The sequence below is a fragment of the Camelina sativa genome, chromosome 18 (assembly GCF_030686135.1).
Source record: "Camelina sativa cultivar CO46 ecotype springtype chromosome 18, ASM3068613v1".
Taxonomy (NCBI): domain Eukaryota; kingdom Viridiplantae; phylum Streptophyta; class Magnoliopsida; order Brassicales; family Brassicaceae; genus Camelina; species Camelina sativa.
In genome coordinates this window covers 12,047,808-12,062,585 of record NC_141897.1, presented here as the reverse complement: position 1 = coordinate 12,062,585, position 14,778 = coordinate 12,047,808, and the positions used below count along the sequence as shown (strand labels likewise).

The following is a 14,778-nucleotide window of genomic DNA, read 5'->3' as shown; positions in this document are numbered from 1 at the left end:
AAAAAAATGATTTGGGGTGAGAGAGGCTCGAACTCTCGACCTCAGGATTACTCAGATAGCTATGAGACCTACGCGCTAGCCAACTGCGCCACCACCCCAATTGTTTTGTTATATTCCCAAAAAGAATAATGTACTTATAAAAAATTGAAACTTTATCATTCCCTTCCCGTTTTGTCTCTGTCTTTTGGGGGTTACGACGACGGGAGAGAGAGAAACTTTTCATGTAGTACGCACAACCCCAATCCGCTTCTTCGTTCTTCTTCTTCTTCTTCTTCCTCTCTGCTCTTCATCAATCCGTCCTTCTCTGTCTCTTGCTTCCATCTAATTCGAGGTTTGTTTGTTTGCTACTTTTCTCACTCTACTTCAATGTTCTTTTCTCGTCCCTGAATCCGCCCTTTGACTCTTAAATCTCAATTTAGTTTATGTTCTGACACTGGATTCATGCCTTAAATTCAGTACCCAAACCATTTGGTTTCAATTAGGTTCTGCAATTTGAATTTTGTTTTCTTCTTTGTGATATAGGGTCTGTTTCTGAGATTCAGGCAATGTTTTAGTTAGTCGTTAGTTGTTAAAGGCATTTTCATTACCAATGGTTGGACATGTTGTTGTGTCTCCATCATTGTGCGTTCAGCTACGGATGCAAAATGTTCACTTTAGTCAAAGTAACTACTTCTCCACGAACCCTCGTGTAAAGATTCCCCAAAGGTTTTGATCTCATTCTCTTTTCTTGTTTTTTTTCTTGACCATATGAAGTTGGCTTAGAGAAGTAACAATGTTGGAATGTTGTGTTTCTATAAGTAGGAAGACTTTTGGGGTTTGCAAGATCACATCATGGGAAGCTGACAAACATAACGTTCCTACTTCCTTGAATCTTGGATCGTATTATTCTCGCGGAGAGTCTTCTTGTAAGTGTACTTGCTTGGCATCTCTAGCGGATTTTGATGGTGTTGCTGGTTCAGGTTGGGTTCCTATTGGTGACCAAGTTCTCCTGACTGCCAGTATATTTCTTACTTATATGGCTGGAGTCATTCCTGTTAAAAAAAACTCGAGTTACTCTTCTAGAGAGAACACCGTTGAGGAGGAGAGTCCACGTGTTGGAACTTCAGAATCTTCTGGTAGGTAAGAGTAGTCATCTTTGAATGATAATATATCTCTGTTGCATTTTAGCTGTAAGGTATATCAATACAGCTTAACTGTTGTGTATTTACGCATATCCTTTCTTCTATGCATTGGCTGTAGTGAGACAGATTTTGAGGGTGATTTGAAGTCTGTATGGGATGTGGTGAAAGTAAAGCTTTTAGATTCTCTAGACGCCATCAAGCATGAGAGTACACTTGGAAGCAGAGATCTTAAAGCTACATCACCCCAAGGGAAACCCCCACTGAGTTTGTATGCGATATCTGAAGGGCCACAGTTGTACTTGCTCTGGTCATGTTTTCAGAAACTTGAAGAAGAGGTCAGCTTGTACCTGCTTTTTCAGTATTTCACCTTGCACATATCTAGTTAGGGAGCATATCTTATTAACAAAAATAGTGTGTCAACATGTGCACTTTGAGTTAAGTAATTGCATCAAGGTCCGTTCTATCCTACCTAGCAGATACCAGTTTATGTCACAATATTGAAATGCACAAACCTGCAATAAAAGAATCTTTGAGGTGGGAAGATTTGAATTAAATTACCCTGTCGCAAGACCTTACTGACTCATTTAATTGTTTCTTTCCTCTCTAGTATTAAGATTTATTCTCTACCCTTAGTAACATTTAAGACATTAGTTTGATGTGATTCTCCATACCGGCTGATCAGCTGGTGTACTTGCTTTTCAGACAAATAAGATATCTGACACAATCAATTCAGATGAGTGGATGGTTAGTTTTACTCAAATTGTTTGGCAAACATATCAAGTAGCATGCACGGCTTGGCTAAAAAAGGAACTGTCTGTGGAAGACTCTGATTCTGACAATGTAAGTCGATATCATATAACATGTAGTCATTATTTGCATAGCAGATTTAGATATGAACTCCAGAATCTAGCCCGTGATGTGCAGGCTTTGCTGATCAGAATGCTAAATGACAACGATGCTATTTTTGACAAAATAAGAAAGTCAGGCAAGGAAGATCTGTTTGCAGAATTTTTGTATTTCCAAAGATTTGGATCTCCCGTGAAAGCTTTCTGCTACGACTTTAGCTTCTTTCGCACTCACGGAGTTGCCATTTTGGAAGACTTGATGATAACATTGGCGGATGGGGTTGCTAGCATCTATCTAGAGCTCATTTCTGTAGACAGCAAATTTTCAAATGAATTGAATAGTGGAGGATTAGGTATCTGTAGCCTTTCTAGTCGATCACTCCAAAAACTACGTAACGAGGTAAAAAACAACTTCACTTTTGTTTTAGTTCCCACCTTCTATTTCAATCTCATGGACAAAAGTTTCATTTCTTCTTGTTGATAGGTAGCTTTATACCAGTGGTTGCATCAGAATATGGAAGCAGTTGTATCGATGTATGAGGATCGATTTGACCTCTACGTTCTTAAAACTCTGGTTATCAACAACCGTGATGGTAGTGATGATACAGAAAGCCGTAGTTGGTGGAGAAAGTTCACACTGGGAAACACTAAAGCTGCCTCATCATCACCCTTGCGATACTCCATAATCACCGATTTTTCATTGCCTGTTAAACGAACCAAGGAGCTTAAAGCTCTATCGGGATGGTAAACGTCTCTTCTTTTACCTTGATCACAAAACCAAAGTTTCCATGAAAATTTTCACATAAGAAAGTGTTTGATGTGTTACAGGAGGTACTACTTCAGTCTGTTTCTGGAGTTATCAGACATAGGAATGCCAATTATCAGAGTGGTGTTGGATAAAGTGAGTAGCATCATATCCTTCTTTCTCGTCACCTTGATTGGTAGATCAGTCGGACTCATCTTCACCGGCATTAGACAGTCTCTCCGTTGGAAGTGAAATCTCATATAACTGTGATGGTATTTTTTTTTTGAGTCGAGCTCATTTTTGGTGATTATTCTGGTTTGGTAAGTGGTAAATTGGTGAAACATGATTTTTTAACTTGTAGTTTTTGCATTGATTCCATTGCTTCAACAACATTGCCAATGTTCTTGGTGCTTCTGTTTTTTAGTTTCTTTTTATCTGGAAAAGAGTACTTTCATGTCTTTGTGCAATAGAAAATGTTGTTCGATCACGTTAAACTCTAATCAGGGATACAACATCATTGTCATCAGTGATATCTTGAAGTTTATAACTATGGACATTTACTTAGAATAAGATTAGAAATGTTGTAGAAAAAAATCTCTAGCTAATCCTAGAATGTTTTCACCAATATCAGTATAAGGTTCAAGAACTTGTAGTTACTTAAGTCGAGTGGCCAAAAATCGTCTAAGGTAGATTGTATACCTACCATATCACTTCTTAATTAGTTAAGTCCTCAAATCTTATTTTCGTCATTAGCTCTTATGAGTTGACTTGGAAGATGCTATGAAATACTTGAACAAACACACTTGTTGATGAGAACACAAAAGAAAAAAGTAAAAAATGGATTCACCTCATACGCAAGAATTGTTCTTATAAACTTATTAATGTACATGCTTTGACATCTCAAGGTACAAGTGCTAATTTCACGAATTGGTTTGGATGATTAAAGATGAATTACTCTAATATCCCGGTTTTAGAAAATAAGGTGGTGCATGCTGAAAGATTTAAAAAGTTGAATTGACTACCTATATTATTAAAGTGCATTTATTTTTGCAGTCAACCATCACAAAAGAACTCCACAATTACGTATGTTTAAGATGGAAAAATTTCAGGATGAATGACCTTCATTTTCGGAATCATGTGAGTGAGGACAAAACAGAAAAATATGACGTGGTGATTTGTAAAATCAGTAAACAAGTCTTTAAAGTCACTCGGAGCAAACCGGCCATCAGATAGGGTGGACCCACAACCAAAGAAAGAATGTGGGTTCACTAATAGGTGATGATCGGAGCGTTACATTTGGTATCAGAGCCAAAACTAGATGAGTGTGGAGTCAAGAGGGCTCACGCCGTCGGGGTGACGGTCTTGATGCACAACGAGAACGTTGCAATATGTTAGTAGGAGTGAAGTGAATTGTAACACCATGATTTTACAAAATATGGTGATGAGGTTTAAAAGAATTGATTTGAACACCTATATCACCAAATTGCAATTATCTTTTCGGTCAACCACCCTTAGAAAACTCCACAGTTAATAAAACGACGCGATCCATTTTTTTAATATAATAATAATATTCTAGTTATCACATACTCACTAACCACCTAACCACATTCAAACCCAACAGCGGAAATAACCAAACATTAAACCAATGAATTTACCAATAACCAAATAACCAGCAGAATAATTCAATAACATCTAACCATCAATTATCAAATAACATAAACCAAGTCATAGAACAATAAAACCAGCAACCTAAACATCTGTTCTAGACCACTACATTCCATTCTAGCAACCTAACATCAACATAGAACAAACAACCAAGTCTCTAAAACATCCTCCTCTTCATTGCCTTGATTCCACGATCACACTTTGCCTTTATCTGCATCACAAACAACAATTGAGATGCTTGAGTATTATCATATATACTCAGTGAGGCAATCCTCCCATCTATTGCGCTATACACACAAGCAATTGAGAATCTCCAATAACCAAACAACAAATAAACAATCAAACTAGGAAAACGCAATGCCAGCCTCTTGCTGAAAGGTTTGTCTCGATCGACACATGCTCGACATTTCCCAAAATTCCTAATCACATCGACCGAAACCTTCACATGGCATCGATCGATGCTTGATACAAGCCTCGGAATCCACCAAGACAAGACTCATGAAATCAAAGACTTAGAAGCTTGGCGGAAGCGATCTGATGGAGAGTAACCGGTTTGATGTTGAATCCACAACACCGAGGGTTAGAGAATATGATCCAAGGGTTATTCCTCGTAAGGATCAGAGACTCTACACGAAACCTAAGTTGTTTGATTCCACAAACTACCTATAACTCGCAAGAACAATGATTTGATTCAAAACACAAAGTGTTAAGCAAACTGAAATTTCTTATTATTCAAAAACGTGTCTTGAAAAGTAAAACGTAACAGAGCTTATATAGAGGCTCAAGTACAACATCTATATGCTGAAATAAAGAAATAAATCTCAATAATTAATGATAATTATAGTCTTTGGGAATTGAATGAGAATATCGGCCAAATTGGGAAACTTGTGATGCTCCTTGAGTCTTGATAACTTGGGGCCGAAGTTGTGGTTTCTTGGGACGTCTAGATACTTTCTAGGAAGCTTCTGGATGGTCTTGAGAGTGTCACAAAGGCGCAACACTGAATAAGGAAAAAGTCGTTGTGTCATAAAGACAAACAGATCCAAATAAGGAAAGTTGCACCTTAATTTGATTGGCCTTGTTAAGTTAGGTGGGGTGCATCCTAAGATGTGTGGTGAAGTCTCCAAATGATATAAAAGCTCTCCAGGACGCCAAGGGATGCTTTGGTTTGATCCATTTATGGAAAGATCCATTTTTCGTGTTAATTGACTTGCGAAAAGGCTCCATGAGCCATGTCTTGAACTAGCTCGAAACAAGGGTGGCTTTCTTTGATCTTCCTCCTTAAATCATGTGTAGGAAGATATGTGTAAGGAGGTTGCCTCATTAAAAACCTTTTTAGGTAAATCCATTGGGAAAAACCCTAGATAAGGGAAACAAAGTGCAACGGTCTCATTCCAATGATATGATCTTTCAGCCCGTTGAAGGTCCGCATCACTTCTAGTTCCAGTGGTCAGCTCCAAAGTATCTTTGTTTCTGATTCTTTCACATATCGGAAGGATATCATAGTTCTCCTTAACTGGTACAAGCTGGTTCTCTCCAAAAAGTACTTCAGGCAGTCTATCGGGAAGTTCGTCAAGTTGTACATCAAGAAGTCTGTCACGTAGCACTTCAGACACTGCTACAGCCGATAATTCAGCTCTCGTTCTTACATCAATGCTCGTAGGTTTTATCTAGCCATCCTTACATCTCGTCAACTGACACACTCCTTGTGTCGATCGACACAGATGCCAAGCATTGTGTTCCTGCGAGCTCCATCTCAGATTTCCTACTCCAGTCTCCTCTAATCTAGCCGATACTTCCCTAGAATCCTCAGAAAGCAACAGGAAACCACAAACAACCACTCCCAAGCAAGAAATCCATCATAAAAACACGTAAACACAAAGAATCATAAACTTTTAAGCTTAGCTAAGCCATGGTCATGCGCTCACCTTTGCAATAAGAGGATTCCGACCAACCAACAATGAAAACACGCTCCTAGCAAGCTTCCCACACAACCCTAGCTTCATATCTCTTAAGAACAGCTGAGAATCTTCTAAAACTCACAAGAACGCTCAAAGTAACTTTTCCTCTCTTTTCATACTCTGGAAACGACAAAAGGAGGTTGCCTCCAAGCCTAGGCCGACTTCCCTATCATATATATATCAGTTTAATTACCACTTAACCCAAACCACATCAGACAACCGATTAAAACAAACCTATCGAATTCGATTTAGGCTATGTCGATCGATGCACATATTGTGTCGATTGACACACCTCCCTAAACCGACCAAACCGGTTTGCGGATGTTGCAATTCTCCCCCACCAACATAGATTTGTTCTTGGATCTCGAACAACCGTTAGCTAAGATTTTTCTAAAATTTTATAATATTTTATTACTTTTATTTGTAATATATTATTTTAATGTTTTATGTATTTATAAACATCTGAAGCTTCTAGAGATGCTCAAAATTTAGTCGAATGACGATTAAGTAAGAAACATTTTCCTAAAAATACTATTCAAAATTATAAAATATATTTTAATTGAAGATGATGATGGCGATAGTCCAATACTATATTTACAATATATAACAAATCAAATCTGAATATGGCATTATTGTGCCATATTTTCTATTTATCCATGTTTAAACTCGCCGATACGATCAAAATAATTTCTCCACTTCCATTTTTTATGATTACCTTTTTTCACCAAAAATAAATCCAAATATCTAACTAATTTCACTTTTAAAAATCAATACAAATGTATGTTAAACATATCTACCAAATAAATATTTTATCAGATTCACTTTCAATATTGCTAAAAAGGTAACGTTTTTTTTTTTTATTGCAACATTAGAATTTTTCTATATCATGAGTGAGGCGATTTCTGGTGACCACGAAGCTGTAATGATGGAGATCTGAGACAAGGGACCTCCACCGGGAGATCCTCCGGATATCCCTGGAACATGGGTAAGGAAGGTGACAGGGGGTCTGAGTGGAGGTAGGCCTTGTCCGGAGAGGGTTATACCGGATGAATATGTAACGGAGAGGCTGCGTGTGGAGTTCCCGGATGGTCAGCATGGAGAACCGGTGATCACCATTCAGAATGATGTTTTGGAGGCCATGAACGGATTATGGAAGCAGTGCATGGTTGTCAAAGTGCTAGGTCGCAATGTCCCACTCCCAGTTTTAAGCAGGAAGTTGATGGAAATGTGGAAACCGAGAGGGGGGATGACTGTTCTCGATCTTCCGAGACAGTTTTTTATGATTCGATTCGAAATTGAGGAGGAGTACATGGCGGATGTAACAGGGGGTCCATGGAAAGTGTTTGGTAGTTATCTTATGGTGCAACCATGGTTGCCGTCCTTAGATCCACTAACAGACGAGATTGTTACTACGCCGGTTTGGATTAGGCTGTCTCATATTTCGTTTAACCTCTATCATAGAGCCATCCTTTTGGGAATAGCTGGTAGGCTTTCTCGTATATGTGTGGAGGTTCACTTGCGGAATCCGTTGAAGGGGTCAGTAGTTATCAATGGTGAACGGTATTTTGTAATGTATGAAGGTTTAACAAATATCTGTTATGGATGCGGGATATATGGACATTTGATCCATGGATGTCCGCAGAGATAACCGGCGAAAGAGGTGGTCGCGGTTCCTCCCTCGGCAGTGAGACGGTCTAGTGGGGGAGACAAGGATGAGGATGGGTTCACGGTGGTGCGTCGATCGGGGAGCCGGCCGGAGAAGACGAATCCGCGAGTTTCCTTTTCAGCAAGCAATTCCGGAGGAGGTTTTGGCAGGAATTTGCGTGAAATCTCGGCAGTTAAGGAAAGTGCGGGAATTGCGGTGTCAAACAGTTTTGACGGGATAGGGGATGATGATCCTTCAATACCGATAAGGGAAGGATTTGTTTCTACGGGGGAAAATAAGGAAAATGAATATGTTGAGATGCCTCATAATAATGGGAAGAAAATATTTAGCGTGAAGCAGGGGGATTTGAACAGGGGATCTGTTAAGATAGCTAATGGCGCGAGAGGAGGCTTAAAAGATAAACGGGCTGGAGGTAAAAAGCCCAATGGTGTGAATGGGCCAGGAACCATAGTTAATAATCGGCCCACCAGAGGTTTAATGTTTGGTCCAGTTTAGGAGGAGATCCATTTGTCTACCCGGTAAGCGCCCTCGAGTTGAGAGTGATGGGGCTGGTCGGAAAGATGGAATTACTAGTACCGGAAATATAGGTTCTGGTGAGTCGACTCCGATTAGGACTCCTGTTGGAACAGACACTCCAGGGCAGCTTTTGTTGGAAATGGGTTCGGATCTGGGACAAGGGGATGCGGTGGACTGTCGGGATTCATCGGACGGGGTTATGGTGTTGGGGGTTGCATAACGGTTGTCCCTGGTGGTTTGATTACTCTTATTTGTGATTGTGATGATGAACGTTTTGATGTGGAACTATAGGGGGTGAATAAACCTAATTTTCGAAGATCTATACGTTATATGTTGAAGAAGTTTAAGACCAATATCTTAGCTTTATTCGAGACACATGTGGGAGGTGATAGAGCGGGTAGAATTTGTCAAGGGTTGGGGTTTGATAATTTATTCCGAGTTGATGCAGTGGGGCAAAGTGGTGGACTGTGGCTGCTTTGGCATTCGGGGGTTGGTCCGGTTAAGATTGTGGAAGCTACGGATCAATTTATTTATTCAACATTGGGGGAGGGGACTAGTATTTTGCACCTAGTGGTGGTATACCCACTCCAACGGTTAGTAGGCGTAGTGGGTTGTGGGATAAACTGAGGGAGGTGTTACATGGGATTTTGGATCCGGTGGTTGTTGGAGGCGACTTTAACACAATTCTGCGTTTAGATGAGAGGACAGGCGGTAATGGGAGGTTGTCGTTAGACTCATTAGCTTTTGGAGAATGGGTGAATGCGTCTTCTCTTATTGATATGGGGTTTAAGGGAAGTAAGTTCACCTGGCAAAGAGGGTGTGTGGAAAGTACTTATGTGGCAAAAAGGTTGGATCGTGTTCTTTGTAATGCTCCTGCGCGACTGAAATGGCAGGATGCATCAGTTTCACATCTTCCCTTCCTTGCTTCGGACCATGCTCCGTTGTTTCTTCAGTTGAGTCCTGAGGTGGAGGTGGATCCGAGGAGAAGACCATTCCGTTTTGAGGCAGCATGGCTGCAACATGAAAGTTTCCAAGAGATGTTGAGGAATTCTTGGGATAGTCAGGTTACGACTCTGCAAGCTTTATTTAGCCTGCAGAAAAAACTTAAAGCTTGGAACAAAGAGGTATTTGGGGATGTCCATAAGCGTAAGGAGGATTTGATGAGAGAGATGAACCGGGTTCAAGATCTGCTGGACATTCAACAAACAGATGCTCTATTACATCAAGAGGTGGAACTCATTAAGGAGTTTGATGTGGTACTCGAAAGGGAGGAAATTTTTGGTTTCAAAAGTCCTGTGAAAAATGGATAGTCCTGGGAGATCGAAATACTACCTTTTTTAACACTTCAACAATAATTCAGAGAAGGAGAAACCACATTGAGATGTTGAAGGATGCAGAGGGATGTTGGGTTACAGATGCCAAGGAACTTAAGCAGCTGGCCTTAGACTACTATAAAAGGTTATATTCTCTTGATGATGTTGACCTGATTGTTGATCAGTTGCCACAAGAAGGTTTTGTGCACTTGTATCATGAGGAAGTGCGAGTGTTGGAGAAGTCTTTCATAGAGCAGGAGGTGGAGGGTGCTATTAATAGTATGGGGAGATTTAAAGCACCTGGTCCGGATGGTTTCCAATCGGTGTTTTATCAACAGTGTTGGGAGACGGTTGGAAACTCAGTCAAGAAGTGTGTACTAGACTTTTTTGAAACTGGAAATCTACCAAAAGGGCTTAACGACGCTCTTGTTGTTTTGATCCCTAAAGTTGGACAGCCGAAGAGGATAACGCAGTTTCGATCAATCAGTCTATGTAATGAGCTCTTCAAGGTCATCACCAAAGCCATGGTCTTAAGATTGAAGCAAGTAATGCCTAAGTTAATTGCCCCGGCTCAATCCAGCTTTATTCCAGGGCGGTTGAGCCTCGATAATATTGTTGTACTCCAGGAGCCGGTGCACTCGATGCGTCGTAAAAAGGGTCGTAAAAGATGGATGTTGTTGAAGCTGGATTTGGAGAAGGCATATGACATGATTCGCTGGGACTTTCTGGCAGACACTCTCAAGGCAGCAAGGTTCTCAGATAGATGGGTGGATTGGATTATGTCCTGTGTCACTGGTCCGTCAATGAGTCTTTTGTGGAATGGTGAGAAGTCTGAATAGTTTAAACCGTTAAGGGGACTGCGACAAGGAGATCCCTTGTCACCGTATCTGTTTGTACTCTGTATTGAGAGATTGTGTCACCTGATCGATAGTTCTATTAATATGGGGGAGTGGAAGCCTATCACTTTGTCTCGAGGGGGTCCTAAACTATCTCACATTTGTTTTGCTGATGACTTGATCTTGTTTGCTGAGGCATCTGTAGCCCAAATACGGGTAATAAGGCGAGTGTTAGAGAGATTTTGTATGGCTTCAGGCCAGAAAGTCAGTTTGGAGAAGTCGAAGATCTATTTTTCAGGTAATGTGAGTCGAGATTTGGAGAAACTAATAAGTGATGATAGTGGCATTAAAGCAACAAAGGACCTGGGCAAGTATCTTGGAATGCCAGTTCTACAAAAGCGGCTCAATAACGAGTCTTTTGGTGAGATTCTTGAGAGAGTTTCATCGAAGTTATCAGGTTGGAGAAGCCAATGTTTAAGTTTTGCAGGTCGCTTGACATTGACCAGAGCTGTTCTGTCATGGATTCCAGTTCATACCATGAGCACCATATCCTTACCAAAGTCGATCCTGGAAAGCTTAGATAAAGTGTCAAGGTCTTTTCTGTGGGGTAGTACGGAAGCTAAGAAGCGTCAGCACCTAGTCTGTCGGGACCGTGTTTGTCGTCCTAAGAGTGAGCGTGGGTTGGGGTTACGGTCCTCGCAGAATATGAATAAAGCACTCCTTGCCAAGTTGGGTTGGCGCTTGCTACATGATCAGTCCAGTCTCTGGACTAAAGTGCTACGAGGTAAATATAAGGTGAAGGATATTCGTGATTGTACATGGCTGGTGCCTAAAGGGACTTGGTCTTCAACATGGAGAAGTGTGACTATCGGTCTTCGAGAGGTGGTTGTACCCAATATCAGGTGGGTCGTGGGAGATGGTAGGAATGTAAGGTTCTGGGCTGATAAGTGGGTATCAGAGGTATCTCTTCTGTCAGTGAGTGAAGTGCCTCTTCCTATGGGGGCGGAGCTCATCCCAATTTGTGATGTATGGCAGAATGGTAAAGGTTGGCGCTGGGAGTAGATTGAACCGTATGTTTCTGCAGAGGTGATTCTGAAGCTGAGTTCGGTGGTGGTTGATAATGTGACAGGTGTAAAGGATTGTTTATCATGGGGAGGTCAGGATGATGGGAAGTTTTCAGTTAAATCTGCATATTATTTGTTGACACGCGAGAGTAGTCCTCGACCAGACCTCAGTCGTTTATTTTCGCGAGTTTGGAGGGTACGTTTACCGGAACGAGTCCGGATTTTCTTATGGTTAGGCATGAACCAGGTACTTATGACGAATACAGAGAGGCACAGACGACACCTATATGCTTCCGGGATCTGTCTTGTCTGTAAAGGGGCCGAGGAAACTATTATCCATATCCTGCGTGATTGCCCGGCTATGTCAGGGGTTTGGAACAGGTTACTTCTACCTTGGCGACGAAGGGTGTTTTTTGAGCAGTCCTTGTTTGAGTGGCTGTATGGCAACCTAGGGGAGACAGATATGATCGGAGATAGCCCGTGGGCTACATTGTTTGCACTTACGGTTTGGTGGGGGTGGAAATAGCGTTGTGGAAATACATTTGGAACTAATGGTAAGTGTCGAGACCGAGTACAGTTCCTCAAGGGTTTGGCGAGAGAATTTACTACGGCTTATAGGAAGATAGCGGAGCAGAGTAATCACCAGGGAAGGGTTGAAAGAATGATAAGTTGGGAGCGTCCTCGTGAAGGGTGGATGAAATTGAGTACTGATGGCGCGTCGAGAGGTAACCCTGGACAGGCGGCTGCGGGTGGTGTTTTGCGGGATGAGACTGGGGGATGGGTTAGGGGCTTTGCTCTTAACATTGGGGTTTGCTCTACATCCTTAGCTGAACTGTGGGGTGTGTATTACGGTTTACACATTGCTTGGGAGAGGCGAGTTATAAGGTTGGAACTTGAGCTGGATTCAGAGACGGTGGTCGGATTTCTCAAGACAGGGATCAATGATGCTCATCCTTTGTCTTTTCTGGTACGCTTGTGCCATGGTTTATTATCACGGGACTAGATAGTCCGTATATCTCATGTGTATAGGGAAGCTAATCGTCTCGCGGATGGATTAGCGAACTATGCTTTTTCTTTGTCATTAGGCTTTCATTTGTTAGAGTTGGTCCCAGATTGTGTCAATGTTATTTTGCTTGAAGATGTTGGTGGAGTTATGTTCGCGGGACATGTTAGATTGTAATTTTAATGTCTTTTGAATAAATTTAGGGAGGCTAGTCTCCCTTTTCGTACCAAAAAAAAAAGGTAATGTAATTTAAAATCTCACTATCCAAAACTCATAAAATTATATATACTTATTCAACATACAGTAGTTTATTAATTTTGTTTTCCTACGGGTGGAAAAATACTAGTTTACAAGTAACCTATTGCAGATTGGTATTTTATATGTGGTGGAACATTGCAATCGTTGCATTGCATTCTAATGATATCTCACATAACTAATGTTGTATTAAAGAAAAGAGGAGTATAAGCATTTTTATTTTAATAAATATTGATCAACCAAAATACATTTCTGTACATATAACTACAAAATATCATACATTTCTTTGCATATAATTACAAAACACCATAATCAAAAATTCATCAAAAGAGGCACACATCGGTTGCAATGATGAGTATAGACATATTTGTCTACATCAATTCCCATGGAATTTTGGTTAACGTACTTTATTAAATAAAATAAAAAATCATCGTTTAAGGTAAATAATAAATTGTTATTTTTCATTTTGTAAACCAACCTAGGATCATATATTTATATAAAATGTATAAAAGTGTACAATGCATGTTTATGTGAGGAAACTTTTTTATTAATAAAATGTTAATGGATTGACTAACGAATTTAAAAAAAATAAAAATGCATATTAATCTGTTTTGGTCAATCTGGTAATTTAATTTTTCTTCAATCTGGTAATTTAATTATTATTACATAGTAGTAGATTTTTTCTTAATAAAAAGCAAGACAAATTTTTAACACGAGGACTTTCCGGGAGATTATCCATCTTAGTAGTCGTAGATATTTTTATTAAATGAAGACTTAAAGATATGATAGATACACTGTACTAAAATTGTAAAATTGGCAGTTTTTGGTGAAATGCTAGTTGACTAGATGTTTTAAGAATTTTTTTCTTGTCAATAACATAAGAATTTCATCTTCACATCACATCACAGAAGAACAAGTGGTTAATTTTGAACATGAAGATAAATGGGGTTATTTGGCATTGATTAAGAATGGTAATCTAGAAGCAACTATATCAGGCTTAGCAAGTTATGTGTAGGAGAATGTGTGTGAATTTTATGCACATTTACCTAGCAAGAAAACTGATAAGAGAGTCAAAGTGTTTGTCTGAGAACATATGTATGATTTTTCTCCTTCGGCTATCAACAATTATCTGAAATTCGCTCATCTAACAAACGATGAAGTCAAAGCTGATGCAAATGTTGATTGTGTTAGATTATAGAAGATTGTTGACACCTTGAGTGAAAAGAATAAGCTTGTTTGGGGAAAGCTTAATACCATAAATTTATCTGCAAGAGTTGGAGCTTTGTTTCGTATTGATTCTTCTAACTGGTTTCCTGCTTCTAATCGGAGTTATATCTCAGAACAAAGAGCTTGGTTGATTTATAAAATGTTTCATGGTATTCGGATTGACGTTGGTAAGTTGGTGTTTGAGAAAGGGATGGACCTTTGTTCGTTTCAGAAGAATGAGTCCCGATACATTATGTTTCCTCGGATTATCTTTGGTCTTCTTGAGCATCAAGGAAAAGTCAAGAGTTTTCAAGGAAGTAAAATACATTCCTCTAGTATTCTACCAGAAGGATAAGAGAATTGGTGAAACCTACAATGCGTGGTTCAAAAGAAGCATCCCAAAGCGGCCAAAAAGGTTTTTTTCAGAATCAGCGAATGTATCTCAAGATGAGTCGGATTAAAATGTTGAAGTTTTGCAGCTTGGGAGACCAAAGCGGCCAAAATCATCCCTTGTCAAAGATGATTTAAGCTCTATTTTTAACATATATGTTCTCAAGCTCGGGGAGATGGTGTGAGTTTCTG

The 14,778-nt window shown here is 39.9% G+C and overlaps 2 protein-coding genes and 1 non-coding gene across 8 annotated transcripts; 2 read left to right on the top strand and 1 right to left on the bottom strand.

Moving 5' to 3' along the window:
- Positions 1 to 12: 12 nt before the first annotated feature.
- TRNAM-CAU (transfer RNA methionine (anticodon CAU)) lies at positions 13 to 98 on the bottom strand. The gene is given in 2 exon segments: positions 13 to 48; positions 61 to 98. It is a non-coding gene; the product is annotated as a tRNA-Met (tRNA).
- Positions 99 to 142: 44 nt separating this feature from the next.
- LOC104760863 (uncharacterized) lies at positions 143 to 3,198 on the top strand. 6 transcript variants are annotated; one of them, XM_010483848.2, is made up of 8 exons: positions 143 to 331; positions 523 to 705; positions 802 to 1,119; positions 1,240 to 1,456; positions 1,824 to 1,961; positions 2,046 to 2,366; positions 2,451 to 2,710; positions 2,795 to 3,198. In XM_010483848.2, exons 2-8 carry the CDS (start codon positions 590 to 592, stop codon positions 2,961 to 2,963), a joined length of 1,539 nt encoding a protein of 512 aa, XP_010482150.1. In that variant the 5' UTR covers positions 143 to 331; positions 523 to 589; the 3' UTR covers positions 2,964 to 3,198. The 6 variants fall into 6 exon arrangements, 4 of the variants coding, with proteins under 4 accessions (XP_010482150.1, XP_010482149.1, XP_087355639.1 ...); XR_015589032.1 differs by having other exon boundaries at positions 169 to 331; positions 2,032 to 2,366; XM_010483847.3 differs by having other exon boundaries at positions 169 to 331; positions 799 to 1,119.
- Positions 3,199 to 6,833: 3,635 nt separating this feature from the next.
- On the top strand, positions 6,834 to 9,146 carry LOC147922798 (uncharacterized). The gene is made up of 6 exons (XM_087497789.1): positions 6,834 to 6,844; positions 7,154 to 7,178; positions 7,281 to 7,917; positions 8,023 to 8,432; positions 8,494 to 8,715; positions 8,811 to 9,146. The coding sequence occupies exons 1-6, from the start codon at positions 6,834 to 6,836 to the stop codon at positions 9,144 to 9,146; spliced, it is 1,641 nt and encodes a 546-aa protein (XP_087353915.1).
- Positions 9,147 to 14,778: the final 5,632 nt, after the last annotated feature.

Bases quoted from the DNA above. Each gene is read 5' to 3' on its own strand.
- LOC104760863 (XM_010483847.3), top strand. From the start codon at position 590: ATGGTTGGACATGTTGTTGTGTCTCCATCATTGTGCGTTCAGCTACGG. The intron at 706-798 runs GTTTTGATCTCA...TGTTTCTATAAG, and splicing joins CGTGTAAAGATTCCCCAAAG to TAGGAAGACTTTTGGGGTTT. The intron at 2,367-2,450 runs GTAAAAAACAAC...TCTTGTTGATAG, and splicing joins TCCAAAAACTACGTAACGAG to GTAGCTTTATACCAGTGGTT.
- LOC147922798 (XM_087497789.1), top strand. The intron at 7,179-7,280 runs GTAACGTTTTTT...ATCTGAGACAAG, and splicing joins CTTTCAATATTGCTAAAAAG to GGACCTCCACCGGGAGATCC. The intron at 8,716-8,810 runs GTTATGGTGTTG...GTGGAACTATAG, and splicing joins GTCGGGATTCATCGGACGGG to GGGGTGAATAAACCTAATTT.